This window comes from Ramularia collo-cygni, assembly GCF_900074925.1.
Source record: "Ramularia collo-cygni strain URUG2 genome assembly, contig: RCC_scaffold09, whole genome shotgun sequence".
NCBI lineage: Eukaryota > Fungi > Ascomycota > Dothideomycetes > Mycosphaerellales > Mycosphaerellaceae > Ramularia > Ramularia collo-cygni.
In genome coordinates, this window is record NW_019716263.1 from 402,185 (window position 1) to 424,011 (window position 21,827).

Below are 21,827 nucleotides of genomic sequence, written 5' to 3' on the forward strand. Positions count from 1 at the left end.
AATCAATTGTTATCGAGAGGACATGGTCGGGAAGTGTTCAATGATCTGATGTCAAGATGTAAGGTGTACTGGTTGTCGTGAGGTCAATGAGGTTGATATTGACGTCCAAGCTTCGACCGCTTCGTGATCTGCGCGTTCCGTGAGGAAAAGTCGCGTTTCGCGACTCATGATCAGCCCTCCATCTTCATCTTCATCTTCATCTTCATCTTCATCTTCATACACTGTCCATCATTCACCTGAGCCGTGTATGCCAAGATGACTGCCTTGTCTGGACTTGTGATGATGATGAGGAGGAGGAGGGACACAGTGGATCTCCCAGTGTGAAAATCCACATAAGTATTCATTGCATGCAAATGACGAAGATTGAACGTCATGGAAGAGGCGACCAAAAGTGTTGAGTTGAAAGATGCATCCCCATATAGACCACTCTTTCCCTCCTCCTCTTCTTGTCTCTGCAAGATCTTCACCTCCATCAAACAACTCTAGTCACAGACCCACGTACCCAAAATGGCCGACAAGTCGCAATTCCAAGAGGGTATGTATGCATCCCTCCACGGAATACCAATTCGTACGGCCAATGCTAACAACCCTCCAGGCCACATGCCCGAAAACCAATACCAAGATCCTCCCGGTGCTCAACATGAACTCGACCCACAACCAGCAACCGAGATGATCCCCACCCCAGAAGGCGGCTACACCAAATACCTCGCAGCGGGAAAGCTCAAGGGCAAGAGAGCCGTCATCACCGGTGGGGACAGCGGTATCGGTCGTGCCACAGCCGTACTATTCGCCATGGAGGGTGCGGACAGCTTCATCGCCTACCTCCCTCAGGAAGAGAAGGATGCGCAAGAGACGAAGAAGCAGGTCGAAGCCAAGGGAGCGAAATGCCATCTCTTCGCCACCGACTTGACTAAGAAGGAGGCTTGCGTGCAGACTATTGAGAAGGCTGTTGAAGCTCTGGGAGGGCTGGACATTCTCTTCAACAACCACGCTTTTCAAATGGTGCAACAAGACATCTTGAGCCTGCCAGACGAGCAATGGTTGAAGACATTTKACACCAACATTCACCGTATGTTGCTTGAGCATGCAGTATACACATGGGGGGAAAATTTCATCCACTGACACAATCCACACAGCCTTCTTCTACCTCTCCAAAACAGCCATGCCTCACCTCCTCAAAAACCCCGGCGGCGGCACCATAATCAACAACGCCTCCATAAACGCCTACATCGGCCGCCCCGATCTCCTCGACTACACCTCCACCAAAGGCGCCATCGTCTCCTTCACCCGCGGCCTCTCCAACCAATTCATCAACAAGAAGATCCGCGTCAACGCCATAGCGCCAGGGCCCGTGTGGACGCCTCTTATCGCGGCAACGATGGGGAAAGAGCAGCAGGATAACTTCACCTCGCCAATGGGTCGTCCGGGCCAACCTTCGGAAATGGCCACTGTGATTGTTTTCTTGGCTAGTTCGGACAGCTCCATGATTAGTGGGCAGACTATACATGCTAATGGTGGCACTGTTGTTAATGGATGAGCTTGCTTGTTGAAGGATATAAGGTACTACCAGGCATGATGCATTGAGACAGGTTCATAGAACTGTAATGACTACGACTTTACGTTTGAATGACAGGCACAAGTCATTTACATTGAAGGATGAGACATGTCATACCAGTAAGTCATTCACATTGAAGGAGAGTAATCGTATGGGTAAGGACAAGTCATTCACAATCAAGTCTCATTTCGATGAGTACTACACTGCTATGATGTTACAAGCAGCATCTCTCATCTGATTTCAGTTTCAATTTCTTCCATGCAATGCATGCCATTCTTCATAATCCTGTCCCGCCCAGCGGCAACAAAGCACCTTCAATCAAACACCCCAGTCATTCATAATACATTCATTTACCGGCTGCAGTAGCACGGTGTCTTCTTCCCGTTGATATAAATTTCCTCCACAAGTAGCAGCAAGTCAAGCTGGCAAGAGCTCCACCTACTTAACTTCCTTCAGGTGCTGCACCTCTTCCTCCTCTTCTTCCTCAAGCGTACCCGCGGAGCTACCAGTGCTCATCTTCTCCAACTCAGCGAGATCCGGTCCATGGAGATACTCGTCGAATTCCACGACCTCATTAGGATCCGCGGCTTCGAATTTCGTCTTGAGAGCCGAGTAGGACGCGGGAGCGAGAGTAGTGGAGACGGAGCTGCGACGACGGGCTAAGGGGAGAGTGGTGAATTGATTGGAGTTGGAGCGGCGTTTGGGTTGGAAGGTGTTGATTGGGAGGTCTTCGAGTTCGGAGTGGATGGGGAGGCCCCTATTCGATGAGACTTTGTGTTAGAAAGCAAGAACGGTGGATGAGAAGGGACGGGAGGGATGTTTTACCAGTTGGCTTTTCCACCGCCTTGCTTCTTGGTGCCGCTGGGGTTGTTGCCATCGTAGCCCGCTTTGCCAAAGTAGCGGGGCAGATGCTCTTCTGGAGCGGCGGTTCCGTTGGCTAGGCCAACGTGGTCGCGGTCTGTGGCTTTGTGGGTGCGAGTCACTGGGAGGAGGAGGTTGAATGTCAGCTTCTTTGATGGATTGGGTGGGTGGCATTGGAGGGGGAAGGAGGAGGATGACGATTGACTCACTGTTGGGTGGGTTTTGATGGAGTGGTGTTTGATTGGAGTGGTGTTTGGGATTGGTTGATGGAATTGGRGATGATGGATGGGTGATGGAATTGGAGRTGGATGGTTGATTGTCGACGATGAAAGGTCGATGGATGATGTTTCAGCGTGTCAGGAGATGTCAGAGGGGAAGAGGACGTGGGTGAGGTGAGGTGATGTTGGAAAGTAGAAAGTAGAAGTGTGATCCAGGGATAAAGAAGTCTGACCTTGTGGATAGAAATACTTGTACCTACGTAGCCACGTCGGGCCAGTCACGCGACCCAAACATTTCCCTTCTGAGGTAGGTTAGGTAGGTTGGATGAAATCAACAATGCGCTCACCTGATATGTTCGATTCCCATCTCCAATGCCGATATCGCTATACATAGTATCATACCATCCCAGGCATTGAACAATATGCCGATAGGATTGCGTGTTTTGCATGCCACCGCCATTCCCCATCTCCCATCTCCCATCACTGTGCAATGTACATCACGATGAGCGTCGTGTGGCTGCTATTCGGTACCTGTACATGCAGCAGAAGTAGCTCAAAGTACCTACCTACCTACTTCCAGCGACAGAGCGGGGAGCTGAAACACCCARACAATGTACCGAATGCCCCTCCACCCTCCGATATCGATGGCCGCCTTCAAATGAGTGGTACCATAAACAAGGGAAAGGGAAAAAGGAGCCGACGCATTGATCATCATCTTTCCGCCTCGCACTTGCCTTGCATTGGGTCTGGAAGGACCTCGAATAAGGTATGGAAAGCTCTTATCGCTGTCGCGATTGCGATTGCGTTTTTAGGGAGACCCTGCCCCGGCACACGTCACTGCTTGTTTCATCGAGACCCACGATTTTCCGGAAGCGGTATCATCGGAATGAACATCGAGGATGGGATGGGCTTTGGGATTTGAAGATGACAGCTGTCCTCTTGCCCTTCCCCAGCATCTCGCTTTGTTGTTCTGGTCTCTTGTCTTGTTGATCAACGAAGGCTAGGCTGCGTCGTCACTAATCAGACTTCCATTTCTTCGGCTAAACTTTCACTCCCGCCTTCCCCGGATTTCCTCAAAAAGGCGGGGAAACGTGCTTCGTGAACTCTATTGCTCCTTTTTGACATTTCTCATCACACCATCTCTGAGGCATGAACAGAATAGGAGCTTTGCTTCTTTACAATTGACAAGACTCATCCATCTCAGTCAGTGCTGACACTTGGGATCCGGCAAATGTTCCAAGCGAACCTTCCATGCCGCCGCGATGGACATAGGGTCACGAGGGCACGTAAAAAGGAGAATCTTCCGCCCGAAGACCTACCTTAGCGGCTTGGAGATGATGGTGAAGAAGCCTCCCGTCTGCGTTTCGGATCCGTGGGGTTTTGGATAGGATAATAAAAGTGCCGACTGCATCTCTCTGGCATTTCTCTCGTTCGCTCATCTAAGAAGACCATCGCTGGTGTCGAGATTGGTGATGTATATATCCTGCTCGATCATTGTCATCGGAGAAGACTCGAGCATTAATAGAGAACGTGATGTACACGTACAGACTACATCTTCGTACGGTAAAGACTGGTTCATAGTCTTGAGTAAATCACCTATTACCAAGTACTATAATAAACATATCCCCCGTTCCTTCACCTCTATACACCAGATCAGACATTCCTCAAAGAAAGTTCATAGCTCTGTTTCATAACTTCATATCTTATCTCATTCAACGATCCGTAATGCAATGTCCATGTAATCCCATGTAGTCCCATCCCATCCCGTCCCATCCAGTCCAGTCTAGTGAACGACCATTCCAATACTATTATACTCATACAACCTCAACTCCCCATTCGACATCACCTACCTTTCATCCCGCCCTCTCCTTTAACACTGGTACAGCGTGATCCCACTCGCCATCCATCCCATCCATCATCGCTCCTCATTCCACATCACCTAGCCATCATCCCATTCTCTCCTTTTATACTCGTACAACATGACCTCACTCGTCATCGCTCCCCATCCTCATCGCTCCCCATCCTCATCGCTCCCCATCCTCATCGCTCCCCATCCTCATCGCTCCCCATCCTCATCGCTCCCCATCCTCATCGCTCCCCATTCTCGTCCAACCCCACCACTTCACCACTTCACCTCACTCATCCATCTTCACCCACCAAATCCTCCTGTTATTGCCCTCCAGCACCCCCCCTCCTAGGCCTCAAACCCTCCCTCCTCTGCCTGCCCTCTTCAGCAGCAGCAGTAGCAGCACCAGCCCCAATCGCCGCCAGCCTCCTCGCTGCAGCTCCCAAAACCCTGAACTCCTCAACTCCTCTCCTCGCATGCTCACTTCCCTCCCCAAAGACACCCCCTTCCATTTCAGAAGTCGGTCTCGTGTACCTGTAATCCCGCCCAACATCAAAGGTTTCACGACGAGGAGCGGATATCGGTACCCGGAATCCACCCGGAGGTTCCCACACCGATCCCTCACTACTACTCACACTCTCAACAGGACTTGTGGGAGAATAATAGACCACGTTCTCGACAGGGTCGATACGGAGCGCTCCAGGACTGGTGGAAACTTGTAGCGGCCTTGAAAGGACTACGACGGGTGGGCTGCGAGGCGGACTGGCGGGAGATTCCAATCTCCGAAGGTCGTTATTTCTCCTCGTGACTGTCTGCTGAAGTTGAGGTTCCATAAGTCGATTGGGTAATCTCGGATCTCTTCGTGAGTCTATCGTCGTCGCATTCCTACGTCCAGGAGTAGGAGTGGGGCCGGTAGAAGAGTTTGTCGTCCTCGGTGCTCGATCGTGGGTCAAGTCGACATTCACATCAGAGGTCGCTCGAGCAGAAGCCCATTCCCCATGTGTCTGATCAGGGTGACGAAGGACACTCCGACGAGGCCCAACAGACTCTTCTTCTTGAGTCATGCGCCTCGACGGCACATGTGAAGAACTTGAAGGAGTTCCCGCGGGCAGGACTACCTCCCCCAATGCCGCCTCCATAGTTTCATSATCATTCGTGAGGTCCACAAACTCGACATGCCGGACAGAGGCATCCCCTCTTCCCTCTGCAGCACATCTCCTCTCAATGGCCACCATATCTTCCATCGCTTCATGGCAATCCCCCAGAAACCACCCAGCCTTGGCTCCATCCGCGCATATGTTCTTCAGACCTCTCCTCACAGCATCTAATTGTGTGACGTAGCCTTGCAGTTTGGACAATCTCGCACAGTTTCCCGCACAGCCCTTCATGGTACAGCCGGTGCATCTTCCCGTGTCGTCAACATCGTTCAGAGGAGATTTGGCKGACAGTTCCATGACACCACGGAGACTGTCGTCGATCATGCGCCAGCTCTGGGCGACACGAAAGCGTAGAGGATCGTCGACCATGGGTACCGGGAGCGGGCGAAGGTCGAAAGCTGCGATTAGCTGCCAGAAGAAGGAGAAGATCTGATTGGTGGCGCGGTGGGCGAGGGTGTAATTTGAGTGGAGGGGGGTCAGAGCAGGGAGTGATCTTGACGCTGTTGGAGTCTGTTCTCGTGGAGTGGGGACTGCGCGATGCTTGGAGTTGGAAGGTCTCTTCGACGCCGGCTCTTGCGTTGGGGAGGTGGTGGAGAGACGGCGTTTCTTTGCAGGAGGATACTGGTGCAGAACGTGCTCCATACCGRAAGTCAAGCTCTGGCATGCACCTGTGATTCCCACACTGGCGGCGTGGAACATCCGGGGACCGGCGGCATCCTGGTTGGCGGGATCACGGCTCAGTCGTAGTTTTGCCGCGACGGCCACCGCTCTTCGCAGGTCGACGGCGAACATTTCCTCGGCAACACTCTCCAACAACTTCATGGCATCTCCAGCCCCTCCGCCATCCAATCTGCCCACATCCTGACAATGCGCATCCCAGGCCCGCACTTGATTGTCGAGATTGTCCAAACCTCCATACGCGGGAGGCAGACCCAAGGATGCCCTCTCCTTCTCCTCGGCGTCCAGACGGAGGAGTTCGTTCAAATCCTCCTTGGTGTTGCTAATGTCCATCCTGGCGGCCTCGAGGTCGGCATAGGCTTCCTTGGCCATGCCGAGGGCGTCCATGTAGCTCACGCGTTCGTTATTCGCCGTCTCGAGCGCCCCACTCGTGATTTCTCGCTGTTCATCGAGCGTCTTCTCCAGCTCTTTCTTTTCCTTCTCCAGGGCCACATTCTTCATCTCCAGCGTCTCGATGCGCTCGTTTAAGCTTTCCTGCTCGTTTTCCGCCGCCGTGCGTTGGAAGGTCAGCCGACGGGTGAGTGAGGACTGTTCGGCCGTCATTTTGCGGATGATATCGGTGCGGTCCATGATGGCGTTGAAGTGTACATCTTGCAGTTGGCGGAGATGTTGGGCTTTATCCTCGTCGTGTCGTCGGACCGATGCCGTGAGGGCTTCTTGGAGGAGGGCGTTCTGTCCGAACGAGATTTCATGAGCCAACTCCAACTGTTGATGAGCCATCTTCAACTGTTGATGAGCATTGCAGACGGCACGGAGGGCCCTGTTGAGGTTTTCGGCGTCGTTGTCCCCAGTCTCATCGCCCGTCATCGTCATCATCAGCATCTTCCGCCGCTCGCGATCTCGACGTCGACCATTCTTCTTGGCTGTCGACACGCTTTTCCGCTTGCTGACGACGACGAGTTGAGATGGCTGCTGCTTCAGCATCTCAAAGTACAAAATAAGGAAAAGCAAAGAAAAAGAACGAAAATGAAAAGGTAGACGTGTGGGATTGGAAGTGGTGGTAGGTAAGGTAGTTGTTGGTGAGCTTCTCCAGAGCGCGCCGATCCGTCGATCATTTCAACACGAACTTAGAACGACCCCCCGCCTTGTCGCGTGTGATCTGCAAATTGATGGCTTCGACGTGTCTGTCCATCACCCAATATAACAACATCATGAAATGACAGATTCAACACCATCATCCCCATCACTAAGCCACCTCCTCTCCCTCCCCTCCTCAACCCGTACCCCCATCCTCCACTCCGCCCTCACCTCCTACCCCACTCTAACCCCCCCGAACCTCACCCCTCTCGACCAGATCCGCTACACAACCATCCCAACTCACCTACAAACCCACTCCCATCTGTCAAAACCCCAACTCCTCCAACTCTTGCACTGGAAACTCTCCCATGGAAAATTCCGTCCCACTCTCCAAAAATTAATCGACTCCAATTCGCCCCAAGTTATTGAAGAAACCACCCGGCGAGCCCTCGCGGAATTCTCCAAAGATGAAAACTCTCCCAAAACAGCACTGAATATCCTTACGGAGTTAAAAGGAATCGGTCCGGCGACGGCTTCGCTGATTCTGGCTTGTAAGGACCCCGAGGGGACCGTCTTCTTTGGGGATGAAGTGGCGCTGTGGGTGCTGGGAAATGGAGATTGGAAGAGGAAATTAAAGTATTCGTTGAAGGAGTATTTGGAGGTGTATGAGAGAGTGAGAGAGGTGAAGGAGGTTTTGGGCTTGAGTGCTGTGGAGGTGGAAAAGGTGGCGTTTGTTTTTGGGAAGAGAGCAAAAGGTGCGGTGGGGGAGAGCAGGATGGGTGTGAAGAGTAAGGTTGAGGATGTGGTGGATGTTGCGGATGGTGCGGAGGAAGTGGGAGGGAAGTCTAGTAAGAGGAAAGTCGAAAAGATTGGAGTGGCGGAGAAGCCTGCGAGCAAGAAAAAGGCCAAGGTTGAAGGGATCTCTCCTCCACCGCCATCATCGGCTGCAGGTACCAGGAGATCTACCCGATCGAGTAAAAAGTCGTGATATTGTGGAGACGCCCGAAGACAGCAGTCTTGGAATGACGCGCTCATCCAACGATCGGTATGAAGGTGCAGATGAAGACCTGTGTGGACTGCCATACCCCACAATATACAACCTATTCTCCCTCCAGTGGATGCATGTACTCGCAGCGGTCTGCCTCGACCCCACCAAGCCTCCACCGTATCACTTATTGAATCCTCGCGGCTCCATCATATCCGGCACCAAGTTTGCTGTATACAACTCTCTCGCGGTCCTCATGGAAAGTGTCAATCCGGACCTCTCTCCGCTTTCTCAAGATTCGCAGGCCCGCGAATTTGAACACGTATGGGAACTTCAATTCCATTTTCTGCTCCAGCACTTTCCCAGTAACACGGCCTTGAAGTCATGGAGTCCTTGCAGTCATTCCAGCGGAGTAGTGTAAGTCCAGAACCCGAACAACTTCCGACAAGGAATAAGAACGCTCCGCCGTTCTCCACGCCTTTTGCCGTTGTCAAAAGATTGGATTCGCGGTCCGGAGTCCGAGCTGTAAGACAGACCAGACCAGACCAGAAGCAATGATTCAATCAATCAACAAATCAAAGAGCGTTCTGCTCCACATATCTCCTCATACTATCCAACTGTGTCTTACCCGTCTGTCCAAACAAACAGATCATCAGCTCAAGGTTCTCACCCCAAAAACTCAATCCCTCACTCTTGAGAGAAGAACAAAATCGACAGGAAGACTCACCGAAACCAAATATCGAACATGTCCCTAACAAAATTCCACATCAGCTTATGATAACCCCACGGTTTGAACAAGATAACAATCGTATCGTAGGAACTCAAACTCACAAGATCATCAACATGTCGAAACCTCTCAAACTCCTCCCTCGCGAAGTCCCGCATTTCCTTTCGTGTATCTTCAATGGGAATTTCTATTCCAAATCATCATCAGCGAACAAATTCAGCAGTTTAAAAAAAAGTACATAAGTACTAGGAGGGATTAAACTACGTACTATTCGTCGCTCGGATAATTTCTCTCCAAAGATTCATGACTTTCTGGCGTTGTAGGAACTAGATTTAAGAAACTGGATATTAGAACGCGAAGCGATTGGAATTCAAGTATTCTCTCACAACACATATCACACACCTGTTCCAAAGAAAGTAAGGGTTTCCCTCTTCCTCGGAGATTTTTGCCCGAGGAGATTGTGGCGTAGCGGCGGAGGGTGGGATACATTGTCTTCTCAATTGTATTCAGATGCCAATAACGAGCGAGGGCTTGTGAGTCGTATCAAATTTGTGATATTGTCATTGACGTTGGAGACACAAAGGACTGGAACTGTGGAAAGTAAAGTGAATGACGAAGAAGGCGGCGGGAAAATCTTCGGCTCGGCCCGAAAGATCGCTGAAACGCGCCTTTGACACGCGTAAACATTGAACCGCGTCCTCTCAGCATCCATCCATCACCTCCATCAACTTCACGCAAACCCCAATCAAAAACCAAAAAAATGTTCAAACGCAAACGCAAATCCTCCCCAATCTCTCCAACCAGCGCCCCCAAAAGATCCACCCTAATAAAATCCCTCAACGCCCTCCCGGAAAATACCTTCCAAACCCGCTTCAGTCCCCAAAATTCCCCCTCCCACAACCACGAAACCACAACCTACACCACCTCCCCCATAATCTTCTCCCAAACCCTCCCTCCAACCCTCCTAAACAAATGCTTCTCCCTCATCGCCACCACAAGTCAACAAGACTACGAAACCTCCTCGTTCGGCTGGCATCCAACCCGGAAACTCCGCGAAATGCAGGATCGAGATATGAGATTTCTTCTCTTGTACTCCTCACCCTCCTCCTCATCCCCTTCAAAAGACGAAGATGAAAATAAAGACGAACAATTCCAGGGTTTCACCTCCTTCACATTCACCCACGACTCCCACCCAGCAGTCCCCGTCCTCTACGTTTACGAAATCCATCTCGTTCCCTCGGCGCAAGGAATCGGGTTGGGGAAATTTCTCATGGATTTGGTTTTGGGAATTGCGAGAAAAGCGGGCGTGGAGAAAGTCATGTTGACGTGTTTTGTGGCGAATGAGAGGGCGTTGGGAGCTTATCGGAAGTGGGGGTTTGGGGTTGATGTTTGTTCGCCTGGGGAGAGGAGGTTGAGGGGGAAGATTTGGAAGGCGGATTATGTGATTATGAGTTTGGAGTTGGGTGGGGATGGGGATGGGGATAGGGAGGGAGGTGAGGGGGAGTGGGAGGATGATGATGATGATGGGGATGGGGAGGTTGAAGTGGGTGAGGATCACGAGGGCGATGATAAATAAGGATGGCGATTGCCACTCGTCCTTGTGATAGGAGATGAGCACTACGGGATCAATCATCGACTATGGAAACTCAAACCCCTCTTAGCGAAATCTCAACGAAGCCAAGGGAGAATAAGAAGCTCCCGCCAAACGAAAAGCCACACGATATCAACATCCCAGACGGAGTAAAAGTCCAGTGACTTGACATCCAAAAACCAGCTCCTCCAGAGAAAGCTTTTGACCAAACCTTCAAGACAATTACCTATGGAATGAAAGCGCATCCAAGAAGAAGAAGAAGAACGGGACGATTTGCAGTAAGGAACGAGATAATTTACAGGAAGCAACGAGATGGTTTTCAGAAAGAGAGAACGGGATGCTTCACAGAAAGAAGCAACGGAAGGAACTGATCAAGAACAGAATGATATTTTGCAGAGGGAATTTGTATATATGTATGGAACGGAATGGAAAGGAAGCTGAGAAAGGAAGCCAAGCAAGGAATTTATTGAGGTTGAGAGGGATGACTTGTAGACTGAAAGGGATGATTCACAGACTGAATGGTGAGATTTGCAGACTTAATCGGATAGTTTGTAAGAGTAAAAGGACAAGCCTTAGCTCCAAGAGGAAGTGCAAGAAGATCTCAAAGCAGAGACGTGAGGAACGAATAGAAACCCTACTTTGGAAATCGACAAGGAATCTTATTAGCGGATTAGCAGGATGAAGTGGGGGATTAAAGGTCTTCCTCGAGGGTGGTGGTGATAAACTGTCATGCATGACTGGTAGGACGATTTCTGCTGGAAACTTGGGGAGTCGTTGCAAACTGCCCTGATATACAAACTCCGCTTTCCATCATTAAACGTCTCATAAAAGATTCACTCTTCGTCTAAATTTCTATAAAAAACAGGGGTATCAATAATCAGCCTCAAACTCCAAGCAAAATCATGCAGCGTGCACGACACACAAATGGAAAGGAGAGATGGGTAACAACTCACAGCTCATCCTTCCCCTTCCTGATCTCCTCCTCCCTCTTGTTCTCCCCCTCCCCACCATCCATAAACCCCTCCAAATCCAACCATTCAGCCGCAAAAGCCGTCGTCAGCACCGCCCAATCCTCCACCGTATCCCCGTGTAAATGCTCCCCATCATCGTCCATCGTATGCCACACCCTGGGAAATGGAGTGGTAATGACATGCAGAATATCCACCCCCCGCGCCATAAATGGTACATGATCATCCTCCACAAACCCACCATTCCAACTGCCCTCCGTCTCTCCTTTATCCCCTTGGTACAAAAACATGGGTTCCTTCCTCTTCTTTCCATCTTTCCTCGCAGGTTTACTGGCATGGTTGGGTGAAGATTTAAACCTGCCGATTTCTCGCAAGCGCTTCTCCGCCGTCGCCATGAGTTGATACGCCCAATGCGTCATTTTGAAGTAAGAGGGGACTTTGGGATCCTTACTGCCGAGGAGATCCAAGAGCACAAAAAGATCAATGCTCGCGAGAGGGGAGTGGTAGGTATTCCACGCCCCATATGCCGTCCCCTCCCACTCCTCGGCGAGAGATCTCGCTCCGTATAAGGAATCCGTATCCGTCCAGGTCTGGAAAGCTTCCTCGCCATCCAGTAATAGGATTTGTACACCTTTGTTCCCCTCCATGTCGAGCTCATCCCTCTTGCCCTGGAGGCTCATTTCCGCCCATTTCTTCGTCAACGCCGCGTCGATAGATCGCGCGGTATGCAGTAGCATCGCGCATGGAGCAGCGGAATCCGTGGCGCCAATGAAGCCTTTGGGTTCTAGTTTACTGTCGTAATGCGCTACCAGCGCCAATCTTCCCACATCTCCGTCGCCTTTTGTCCAGGGAGGATCGCGAGTTGCGATGAGGTTTGTGAAAGGAACCGGGGTGTTAGGGGATGTCGGGGTGGTCGAGGTGGAATTTTGGAAGGAGAGAGTCCAGGATGGGAGATTTTGGGTGAAGAAATCGACGAAATGTTGGAGAACGGCGGTATTGCCTGGCGTTCCGGGAACTCGAGTGCGGAGGATTGGGGAGAGGAGGGAACCGGTGTGGATGTCGAAGTCGGAGCCGGGGGACGGGAGTTTCTGGAGGGTCGAGTCGGAGAGGGCCGTGTACGCGACGCATTCTCGGAGGAGAGTTGGGAGGAGGAGGATGGTTGTGGGGATCTTCATCTTATTGGCGGTGACATCCAAGGGAAGTGGAGGTGGGAGTAGACGTGGAAGTGGAAAGGTAAGGTGGTTGATGTAGGATGGAGCATTGGATACTTGGACCGAAGAATTGCCATGCGCTGGAGAACACTAGAACTACCTCCGAAAGCTAGAGTTAAGCTAGAGAGGTGATTCATTCACCCAACATCTTGCATCCCGTCTCTTACTTAGCTCCAACAATGTCATGTCCTTGTTGAACATCCTCCGCCTCCGGGCCTCGTGCAGGACTATAACGACATCCAAACCACCCACCTCGCTCACATCTCTCACATCAACACCACCCCGCCATGGAATAATTCCCACCTTACCAGCGCGATGGCGCTCCCCCCTCCACCCCACATCCTCCTCCACCCGCCGTCTAGCAAGCAGCAACGCAGCCACCGCAGCCCGCACCCGTATGAAGCCCCCCCTCAAGAACAACCTCCAATTACTCCCCACTAACAATACCCAACAGCACTAATCTTCCCATCCCACATCAACATCTACCGCGCCGGCACCCCCATAACCCTCTTCACCGGCTTCCTCCGCATCTCAACCATCATAATCTTCGCCGCAGGCACCCTCGGAGTGGCTCCAACTTACTTCTTCTCCCCGGACCACTCCAGCCTCTGGGTACCCTTCCTAATCATCGGCTCCGCGATCCCCCTGGCCCTCATAACCTTCATGACAGGCCCCGTAGTCCACGCCATCCACATGCGTCTCCCCACCCCGGCGCGCAAGAGTAAAGCCGAATTGCGACGTTTCGCAGAGGCCGTCCCGGGGGATACGGTGCTGCAGTTGTATTACATGCGTCTGGCGCCTTGGTGTACGAGTAAAGAGGTGCGGATGAATCGGTTGAGGAGGTTGACACCTTCCATCAAGGGAGGTATTGCGAATTTGGAGTACGTGCCTGAACATGCGGAGAAGCATGCGGGGTCGATTTGGTTTTGGTTGGTGCAGGGGTATTGGGGGAGGTATTATGTCAAGAGGGATCAGAGGAGGGATCGGGCACAGGTTGCGGGCGTGTTGGATAAAATGTGGGAGGGTATTCCGTGGAAGGGGAGTCCCGGGGATCCTCTAGTGAGGGGTGCGAGTAAGGGAGAGGAGAGGAGGGTGGTACGGATGAGTGGACGGCCCGGGGTGATGAGTGGGAGGGAGGAGGTGAGGAGGAAAGAGGTGGTGCTTCCTCCTCCTCCGCCGCCGGGAAGCAAGCAGAGGTGATTTGCATGTCACTGTTGTAATAGCAGAAATGTACAGTCTCGAGTTATGCTGTCATCCAAAGTACCTTGACATTCGTAGTAGGGTATCTATCATCAGCGACTGAAACAACAACTTCATTCGCAAATCGTGACCTGCCCGCAGCACCATCATCAAGCAGAGTACATGCCTCCCATCCCATTGAATGTTCATACATACATTTACCATCTCATCGGCCGTATCCCTCTTCCTCTCCCAACCAATCCGTAAACATTCCCTCATCCTCCCCTATCCTTCAACCTTTCACACCGGCTTGTTTTGCAGACGATGCGGGACGCCGTAGCCTGTGAGAAGGAACAGCGTCCCCTCGGTCAGCCTCGGGTTCGTGGAGAGAGTCAAGGTCGAGGTCTCTACCGACTTTCATCCCTGATCAAAGCCACAATCATCGAGTAGAGGTAGAAGAAGAACATCAACAGGTGGAATCCCAGCTTGATAAAAGACTCCTTCTTATGGACGTTGAGTTTGCGGAAGATTTCCGTCGCGTCGAGGAGATGTTGCTTTTCGAGAATCCTACCACAATCACATCGGTCAGTATACCATCATCCTCTCAATCCTCCTTTCTCCCCCAAGATATTCGCGGGAAAGAAACTCACTWCTTCGCATTCCATCCCAACAGCGGCAAGTTCAACAGCAGTGGCAGCCAGTATCCGTTGATGAGGAACAGCACGGTGAGGAAGGCGTGCACGGCGGCTTCGGGGATGATGTACATGTTGAGGCGGTTGCACAGGTCAATCGGGTTGATATAGTCGCATTCGAGATCCGAGTACATGATGGTGAAGAAGACTTGGAGGAAGAGGTTCACTGCATTGAGCAGGACCGCGAGGAGGAATAACCTGTGTGGTGAATGGTCTTCGGTCAGTCATGGGTGGAATCTTCGCGCAGGGCATTTCTCAACATACCACGCCTCGCCAGACATCATGAGTGTGATCTCGCACGCAGCGGAGGGTGTTTAAGGTAGGAGAGGGGGTGGGGTTGTTGTTGCGGAGGAGGTGTGTCTGCGCGGGCTTGTGGGTGGTGGTGTTTCCTGTTGAGCTGCTACTGCTAGGTGTTCCGACGGCTTTTTGTCGGAGTTGGGCGCTTTCTGGAGATCGATGCAGAGGGCGAGAAAGATATCGCTTGCACTGCAAAGGCTGATCGGCGTCAGATTATTATGACCGTCGATTATTGTGTCGTCGATTGCAAAGAAACAATCTCCCGAAGCTACCAAGTGTAAGGTAGGAACTTAGAAGTTAAGAAGTGCTGCTGCCGCTGACCGCTTGGCAGAATGACGATGGAAAGCAGGGATACAGATTTCGAGAGGCTGGTGTGGGGCAAAGTGAAGCATCACCATCACTACCTACAGTACATGTATTATCAACATGCAAGAAGCGAAGTCGTTTGGGACACATCTAAACATCTAACTGTGGCCATTCGTCTTCTCCTCCATATTCTGCCCATTTGCCATGAAGCCTTCCGGCATGGCAACCTTCCCACCAGGAGAGTTCTCCAACCTCGCAGTCAGAATTTCCACGCCCGTTTCAGTCACCAGCAATGTATGCTCGAATTGTGCGGTTCGTGAGCCATCTGTCGTCACGGACGTCCAATCATCCGGCCATGTCTTGTCCTTGTAAGACCCGAGCGTAATCATGGGCTCAATGGTAAAGCACATGCCTGGCTTGGCCTCTCCAATGGCCTTGTTCTTCGCGTAGTGAGGGACATTGGGAGCGCAATGGAAGAGCTGGTTAATGCCATGCCCACAATATGTCTTCACTACCTGGCAGTTTCGCTCCTTGGCAACCTTCTCAATGGTGTTGCCATAATCGCGGAAGAGAGCGCCGGGCTTCACCAATTTGATGGATTCTTCCAGACAGTCGCGCGAGGCCTCCACGACCCTTACATTGTCGGGGTTTTGTGCAGCCGAGTCGCCAATATAGTACGTCTCGTTCAGGTCGCCATGAAAGCCGCCGTGGTAGAGTGTGACATCAATATTGAGAATGTCACCATCCTTGAGCGGTCTGTGGTCGGGTATGCCATGACAGATGACCTCGTTGGGACTTGTGCAGACAGATTTGGGAAAGTGACAGTAGTTGAGTGGGGATGGGTAGGACTGTGATGGACATTAGCGGCCGTAGCTCGGGAGGGATTCATACTTTGACGTACGTCTCGTTCCATGCAAGCATCGTGGACGACCTTGTCGATGTGGTCGGTCGTGACGCCTGGCTTTGCAGCCCGAGCAGCAATGTCGAGCACTTCACGCGCCAACCGACACACTTTTCTCATCCCCTCTTGTTCCTGCTTGGTCAAGACCTTGATTCTGTTGCGACCAGAGAATGCCTGTCGTTGTCAGCCTTTACTCCCATGAACCACATCCTCCATGCACCCACCTGCTCGCTCTTGGGGATGCCATTGCCGGCATAATCTGGAAGCTTTATCCGGTCGGGAACAGTTCGTCGTGGCGAGAGTGGGTAGACGGGTCGCAAGCTACCAGTGAAAGGGTAGGCAGGGAAAGGATTAAAGTGCCCATCTGCGTCTGGTAAGGATACGACGCTCGGGGTAATGATTTTGGAGAGCATACTGTTCTGTGCCTTGTGGATCGTCTTATGTGTACTCTGTCACCGTCCCATCAGTACTTGATATCCTTCAGACGTGCTCGACGTAATGGCATGGCAGGTTTGCTGCGACTGACCTACCCAATTCCTCTTGAAGCATTCCTGGCTGCAAAAGTATGATTCCTTGCCCGCCTTTTGACATGTCGGACATTGTAGCGCGCCGGCATCCTTTTCGCAGTCTGCTCCTTCACACTTTCGCGTCTTCTCCACCGTCACCTCTTGCGCCGGTGCCTGATCCATGATGGCGGCGGAATGCGGGTGAAACTTCACAGGTGTCGATGCGATGAGCTGGTCTGCTCAAATGTGCTTTCGCACGTTGAAATGCAGATGCAGGCGAGCGGATGTTTGCTGATCGACCGTCACACGAGCAGAAAGTCCATTTTGTGATTTTCAATCATCATACCGCGAGTACATGCACCGCCACAGATCAACGCGCCACACCTCACTCTTGCCAAAGTTCCTTACCCATGTCTCTGAAAGTTTGCCGCAGGTCCGAGAGCGGACGAGGGCGGCGCCTTACAATTTCCATGACACCATAGACCACTTGGACCAGTCCAGAAATTGCCTCTTCATCCATGCTTCGTGTTGTTAAGACTTGCGAATCATCCTCCATCATGTCTCCGATCTCATCCGGTGCATTAACAATCATGACCACAAGCAGCCCGACAGCGGAGTGAAAGAAAGCTCAAAGTGAATGAGTTTGCTATTGAAGACAATACTTCCATCGACAGTGGAAACCATTCCCTCGAAAACTTCACCAATTGAAGTGATTGTGCATCATCAACACCACCTCGCATCATCCCTCACAACACCTCCCGTCCCAGCGGAAACATCCGACAATGGGTGAAAGTCGGGGTCTCAAGTGTGTTGTTATCGGTGCCGGGCCCGTGGGTGCCTTAGCGGCTCTCTATGCTGCACGAAGAGGCTGGGATGTGGAAGTCTACGATCTGAGGCCAGGTACGTTGATGATATCCGAGATGGGAGTTCTTCCATCAATGGATGCGTGCTGACACCGACCAGACCTACGAGATGCATCCACCACGCCACTCAACTTCACAAAATCAATCAACTTGGCGCTATCAGAACGTGGCATCAATGCATTGCGAGCTTCTCAATCGCCCGAGCTGTTGAAGTCAATCCTAGCCGAGACGATCCCTATGCATGGTCGCATGATCCACAGCCAGGACAAGAAGGGTGCATTGACGGAAGCTTCTCAACAATACGACATCCATGGCCAGTCGATCAAAGCCGTGGATCGAGGCAACCTCAACAGTCTTTTGCTGGATGAGCTGGAGGGTCTACCCAATGTCAAGCTACGATTCTACCATAAGCTCACCGGTATTGACTTTCGGCGACGCTTGGCATGGCTGGAACAAAAGGGTGCCTCCCGTAGGCAGAGCACAGTAGGGGACAGTCCAAAACTCAGCGATAGTCCCAGGCCGAGCGGACGGCCAGGACGACCCGATGAGATTGAAATCGACTTTGATCTGATCCTCGGCTGTGATGGTGCTCATAGCAGTGCGCGCTTCCACATGATGAAGTTCGCTCGGGTGGATTTTGCCCAGACTTACATTGACACACTGTGGTGTGAGTTCCAGATTCCACCCGCGGCAGAGGGAACGAGCACTACGCCCTCGGCCAAGGATGGTTTCGCCACCAGCCCGAACCATCTTCACATTTGGCCAGGCAGCGACAAGATGTTCATTGCGATTCCCAGCGTGGACAAGTCTTTTACGTCCACCCTCTTCGCCCCATACGAGGACTTTCTCGCCCTGGAAGACGATCCTTCAAAAGTGGAGCTCTTCTTCAACCAGAACTTCCCAGGCGCAGCTGATCTCATCGGACCGGGGGAGATTCGCAACCAGTTCATGGCGAACCCTCATCTACCGCTCATGAGTATCAAGTGCGCGCCACATGTCTTCGATTCCAGTGGTGTCATACTGGGAGATGCTGCGCATGCCATGGTTCCGTTCTATGGACAAGGTATGAACGCCGGTCTGGAAGATGTTAGAGTTCTCTTCTCCCACCTTGACAGCCAACCTACCAGCCATGAAGGCCGTGCCAAGGCGTTGGAGTCCTACAATGCCGAGAGGATTTCAGATGCACATTCCATCAATGATCTCTCACTGGCCAACTACTGGGAGATGCACGTTGGTGTCAACTCAACGATTCATCTGCTGCGCAAGAAGATTGAGGAGTTTCTCTCGGACAAATTCCCCAGCACAGGCTTTGCCACGCAATACACTCGCGTCAGCTTCAGCAATCAGCGGTACTCGGAGGTTGTCAAGGTTGTGGCCCGCCAAAAGCAGATTCTGCTTCAAGGCATGCTAGGGTCTGTGCTGCTGCCCGCAGCCGGTTTGGCCGTATGGATGGCATCAAGGTGGCACCGTGGAGGGAGTGCACCAGATCTTATCAGCGGGGCGCGGTTTGCGCTCGATCGTGTTGCGCGGGTCTTAAGGTGGTGATGGAGCTGTCATAAATATTTGTCTGCGACCACAGAAATGCTCTCCTGTTTGGGATTTGATACCACAGACCGGTTTCGCGCGGACCTGACCTATCCTCCCCCATCTTTTGCTCGTTCAAATCTCAATGCCCCTCCATCACACTCTCGCTGTCTTTCTCCAATTGTGCGGCAAGTATTCTGTTGCCGGTCCAAGTTGCTGACATGGGCTGCGTGCTCAGCGTCCCAGATACAATGTCGTGGATCATGAAAACCACCAAAAATGCCGAACGAGACGAGGCGCTGCGCAAGCTGGATTTAATCGTCCCGCCGTCGCAAGATGATGTTGACGCTGGGACGAAGAAGTGCACCGGATGGGCTTCATTCATCAACAAAACTGAACGACAGACATTCATTTGTGAGATAATCACTTCCCACTGCGAGAAGGTACTCGGTCGCTGATAAAATCTGCAGCAAATGCCTACACGGTCTTGACGAACAACGCAGAGGACAGCCTTAGTGGTTTCGAAGTCAAGCTGAATGTTACAATCGATGATACGGGCAGAAGATGGCACGCCGCCCTTAGCGCTGTGAACAAGCAGCGCAAAGTGGCCAGGTCTATCTCCTCGCCTCAATCCGGTGATACGCCAGGACTCGCACTTGCTGCTTTGGTAGATACCGTCGCGCAGGAAGCGAGGGCTATCCTAAGCCGTTCAAACGTAGGTGTGGCTGGTCCATTCATAATGAGCACAATCCAGGACAGAAAGCAGGCGAAGACGGAGCCAGACGACGCTCCGTTACCTTTCGATTCAAGGCCCTCGCAACCTCGCCTACATGCTGATGTCTCCTCGGCGAGGAATGGGAAAGAGTACAACAAGAAGCTGCGGGAACCGACACAAGTGAATGCCTATGGTAGACAGCGCATTGTTCAGAGAAACTCCTATCCTGTCCCACAGGGGCAACCGGCGGCTATGAATTACAGACTACCCGGTGGTTACGAGCGACATCCAATGATGGACGCTCCACAAAAGAGGGAAACGGTCGAGCGACACTCTCTTGTTGATGTTCTAGCTGAGCCGGCTGCTGTACATCATGACCCGCGTTCAGCCCGCGCGCATCGTCCCTCGACAGGAGCTCTACGACATCCCGAGAGACAACGCCGTTCAGCTGTCGAACAGCACGCCCCCACCAACGACCTGCTCCAGCCGTGGGCTGTCCATAGCGGACGTGTTCAACCCGTACCGGCTCCAGAAGTAGAGGAAGGCTTGGTGAATTGGGCAGCTTCCTTCAAAGAGGCAAACGACGCCGATACAAAAATTCCCATGGCCGACACGCGCCCCCGCGCCGCCACTCTCTTCGAGGAAGTCATAATGAGACAGGGTCATACGCTAGCCAACCCAAGCGTTCTCCAAGCAGCTCGAGGTGCCTACCCTGTGTCAGGCCCTCATCATCGACTGTACCACCAGAAAGATGGCGATGGACCTCCCGTAAGGTTACCTTCGGTGAGGAGACATCCCCGCATTGTGGATCCCAATCAAGTTCTTTTCCAAGGCGAGGGAGGGATTGCACACACGAGACATTTGCCAGTACCTCCGCCAAGCCACAGCAGGGATGTCCGTCCACATGGGAAAGTCCCAGAGATGGTGCAGCGTCCGGTCAGGTATGGTTCCCAGTCGGAGAACCTGGAAGGACCTTCCGGGACTGTCACGGTCTCAGCACAGGGATCCCACAATGGCAGTCAAAAATCCGCCATAGCGTCCTCTTCGAAGCAGAGGCATCACCACGACGATGCTGAGACCATTGCGGAACATGCCAATGGCTCTTCGCAGTCGGAATACGGGCAAAGAGACCAAACTGTCACAACGAGAAGTGTCTCATCAATTCCAGATCGTTATCGTCACCGCAGATCAGGAGCCGTCATGTCGCAGCGCGCAGTACTCCATCAACCAGTTCGTCGCTACCAGAGCGCAGAAGCGATCATCACAAGCACCTCAAAGACCCCAATCCCCAGCTCAAACTCAGCAAAAACAAAAGCCTCGGCCACAAAAGACAGCGGCATGGACATTCGTATTACTGAAAGCTCACCCCCGATCACTCACCCTGATCCCCGAATCACCGGAGCCGCGAGCCCGATACTGTCGGATTTCGGAGGCATCGAACCCGTCGCCGCAACGAGGATAGCTCCTGATCCTGGTGGAAGGCCTGTGGCGCGGATTGAATCGATGAACTCCATTCGCTCGCAGCCGGTGGTGGTGACGAGACGTGAATCGATGAACTCCATTCGCTCGCAGCAGCCGGTAGTGACGAGACGTGAATCGATGAACTCCATTCGCTCGCAGCAGCNTGAATCGATGAACTCCATTCGCTCGCAGCAGCCGGTAGTGACGAGACGTGAATCGATGAACTCCATTCGCTCGCAGCAGCCGGTGGTGACGAGACATGAATCGATGAACTCCATTCGCTCGCAGCAGCCGGTGGTGACGAGACGTGAATCGATGACTTCTGTTCGATCGCAGGATTCTACTGCTCTGGTGGCTGGGGATTCGACGGTACCTATTGTTCGCTTGCCTCCGGTTCCGTCACATGCGCCTGGATCTATTGCTCGCTTGCCGCCGGTAGATGAGCTGAGCGTTGCTGTGATGGAAGGGGGTGAGTGAGTGAGGGAGTGAGTGAGAGAGGTGGTGCTTAT

At 52.3% G+C, this 21,827-nt stretch overlaps 12 protein-coding genes; 6 read left to right on the forward strand and 6 right to left on the reverse strand.

The window, feature by feature from the left end:
* Nucleotides 1-507: 507 nt before the first annotated feature.
* Nucleotides 508-1,537, forward strand: RCC_06236 (related to short-chain alcohol dehydrogenase; the record flags this gene model as incomplete). XM_023771497.1 has 3 exons in its annotated part: nucleotides 508-535; nucleotides 596-1,069; nucleotides 1,137-1,537. The coding sequence occupies 3 exons, from the start codon at nucleotides 508-510 to the stop codon at nucleotides 1,535-1,537; spliced, it is 903 nt and encodes a 300-aa protein (XP_023627265.1).
* A 456-nt stretch (nucleotides 1,538-1,993) lies between these two features.
* Nucleotides 1,994-2,626, reverse strand: RCC_06237 (uncharacterized protein; the record flags this gene model as incomplete). XM_023771498.1 has 3 exons in its annotated part: nucleotides 1,994-2,312; nucleotides 2,381-2,537; nucleotide 2,626. Coding segments are annotated over 3 exons (477 nt in total).
* Nucleotides 2,627-4,803: 2,177 nt separating this feature from the next.
* Nucleotides 4,804-7,299, reverse strand: RCC_06238 (uncharacterized protein; the record flags this gene model as incomplete). The annotated part of the gene is made up of 1 exon (XM_023771499.1): nucleotides 4,804-7,299. The coding sequence occupies one exon, from the start codon at nucleotides 7,297-7,299 to the stop codon at nucleotides 4,804-4,806; it is 2,496 nt and encodes an 831-aa protein (XP_023627267.1).
* Nucleotides 7,300-7,531: 232 nt separating this feature from the next.
* Nucleotides 7,532-8,380, forward strand: RCC_06239 (uncharacterized protein; the record flags this gene model as incomplete). Its single annotated transcript, XM_023771500.1, has 1 exon — nucleotides 7,532-8,380. The coding sequence occupies one exon, from the start codon at nucleotides 7,532-7,534 to the stop codon at nucleotides 8,378-8,380; it is 849 nt and encodes a 282-aa protein (XP_023627268.1).
* Nucleotides 8,381-8,952: 572 nt separating this feature from the next.
* On the reverse strand, nucleotides 8,953-9,593 carry RCC_06240 (uncharacterized protein; the record flags this gene model as incomplete). XM_023771501.1 has 5 exons in its annotated part: nucleotides 8,953-9,009; nucleotides 9,105-9,128; nucleotides 9,209-9,291; nucleotides 9,373-9,430; nucleotides 9,507-9,593. 5 exons carry the CDS (start codon nucleotides 9,591-9,593, stop codon nucleotides 8,953-8,955), a joined length of 309 nt encoding a protein of 102 aa, XP_023627269.1.
* Nucleotides 9,594-9,864: 271 nt separating this feature from the next.
* Nucleotides 9,865-10,680, forward strand: RCC_06241 (uncharacterized protein; the record flags this gene model as incomplete). The annotated part of the gene is made up of 1 exon (XM_023771502.1): nucleotides 9,865-10,680. One exon carries the CDS (start codon nucleotides 9,865-9,867, stop codon nucleotides 10,678-10,680), a length of 816 nt encoding a protein of 271 aa, XP_023627270.1.
* An 848-nt stretch (nucleotides 10,681-11,528) lies between these two features.
* On the reverse strand, nucleotides 11,529-12,838 carry RCC_06242 (related to glutaminyl cyclase; the record flags this gene model as incomplete). XM_023771503.1 has 2 exons in its annotated part: nucleotides 11,529-11,547; nucleotides 11,649-12,838. 2 exons carry the CDS (start codon nucleotides 12,836-12,838, stop codon nucleotides 11,529-11,531), a joined length of 1,209 nt encoding a protein of 402 aa, XP_023627271.1.
* A 220-nt stretch (nucleotides 12,839-13,058) lies between these two features.
* On the forward strand, nucleotides 13,059-14,074 carry RCC_06243 (uncharacterized protein; the record flags this gene model as incomplete). XM_023771504.1 has 2 exons in its annotated part: nucleotides 13,059-13,269; nucleotides 13,329-14,074. 2 exons carry the CDS (start codon nucleotides 13,059-13,061, stop codon nucleotides 14,072-14,074), a joined length of 957 nt encoding a protein of 318 aa, XP_023627272.1.
* A 279-nt stretch (nucleotides 14,075-14,353) lies between these two features.
* On the reverse strand, nucleotides 14,354-15,026 carry RCC_06244 (probable ER-derived vesicles protein ERV14; the record flags this gene model as incomplete). XM_023771505.1 has 4 exons in its annotated part: nucleotides 14,354-14,394; nucleotides 14,469-14,620; nucleotides 14,725-14,943; nucleotides 15,010-15,026. The coding sequence occupies 4 exons, from the start codon at nucleotides 15,024-15,026 to the stop codon at nucleotides 14,354-14,356; spliced, it is 429 nt and encodes a 142-aa protein (XP_023627273.1).
* Nucleotides 15,027-15,506: 480 nt separating this feature from the next.
* Nucleotides 15,507-16,938, reverse strand: RCC_06245 (probable putative methionine aminopeptidase; the record flags this gene model as incomplete). XM_023771506.1 has 5 exons in its annotated part: nucleotides 15,507-16,196; nucleotides 16,250-16,423; nucleotides 16,474-16,613; nucleotides 16,665-16,698; nucleotides 16,780-16,938. 5 exons carry the CDS (start codon nucleotides 16,936-16,938, stop codon nucleotides 15,507-15,509), a joined length of 1,197 nt encoding a protein of 398 aa, XP_023627274.1.
* Nucleotides 16,939-17,537: 599 nt separating this feature from the next.
* On the forward strand, nucleotides 17,538-19,163 carry RCC_06246 (related to kynurenine 3-monooxygenase; the record flags this gene model as incomplete). XM_023771507.1 has 2 exons in its annotated part: nucleotides 17,538-17,655; nucleotides 17,719-19,163. 2 exons carry the CDS (start codon nucleotides 17,538-17,540, stop codon nucleotides 19,161-19,163), a joined length of 1,563 nt encoding a protein of 520 aa, XP_023627275.1.
* A 230-nt stretch (nucleotides 19,164-19,393) lies between these two features.
* On the forward strand, nucleotides 19,394-21,795 carry RCC_12205 (uncharacterized protein; the record flags this gene model as incomplete). XM_023771508.1 has 2 exons in its annotated part: nucleotides 19,394-19,556; nucleotides 19,613-21,795. The coding sequence occupies 2 exons, from the start codon at nucleotides 19,394-19,396 to the stop codon at nucleotides 21,793-21,795; spliced, it is 2,346 nt and encodes a 781-aa protein (XP_023627276.1).
* Nucleotides 21,796-21,827: the final 32 nt, after the last annotated feature.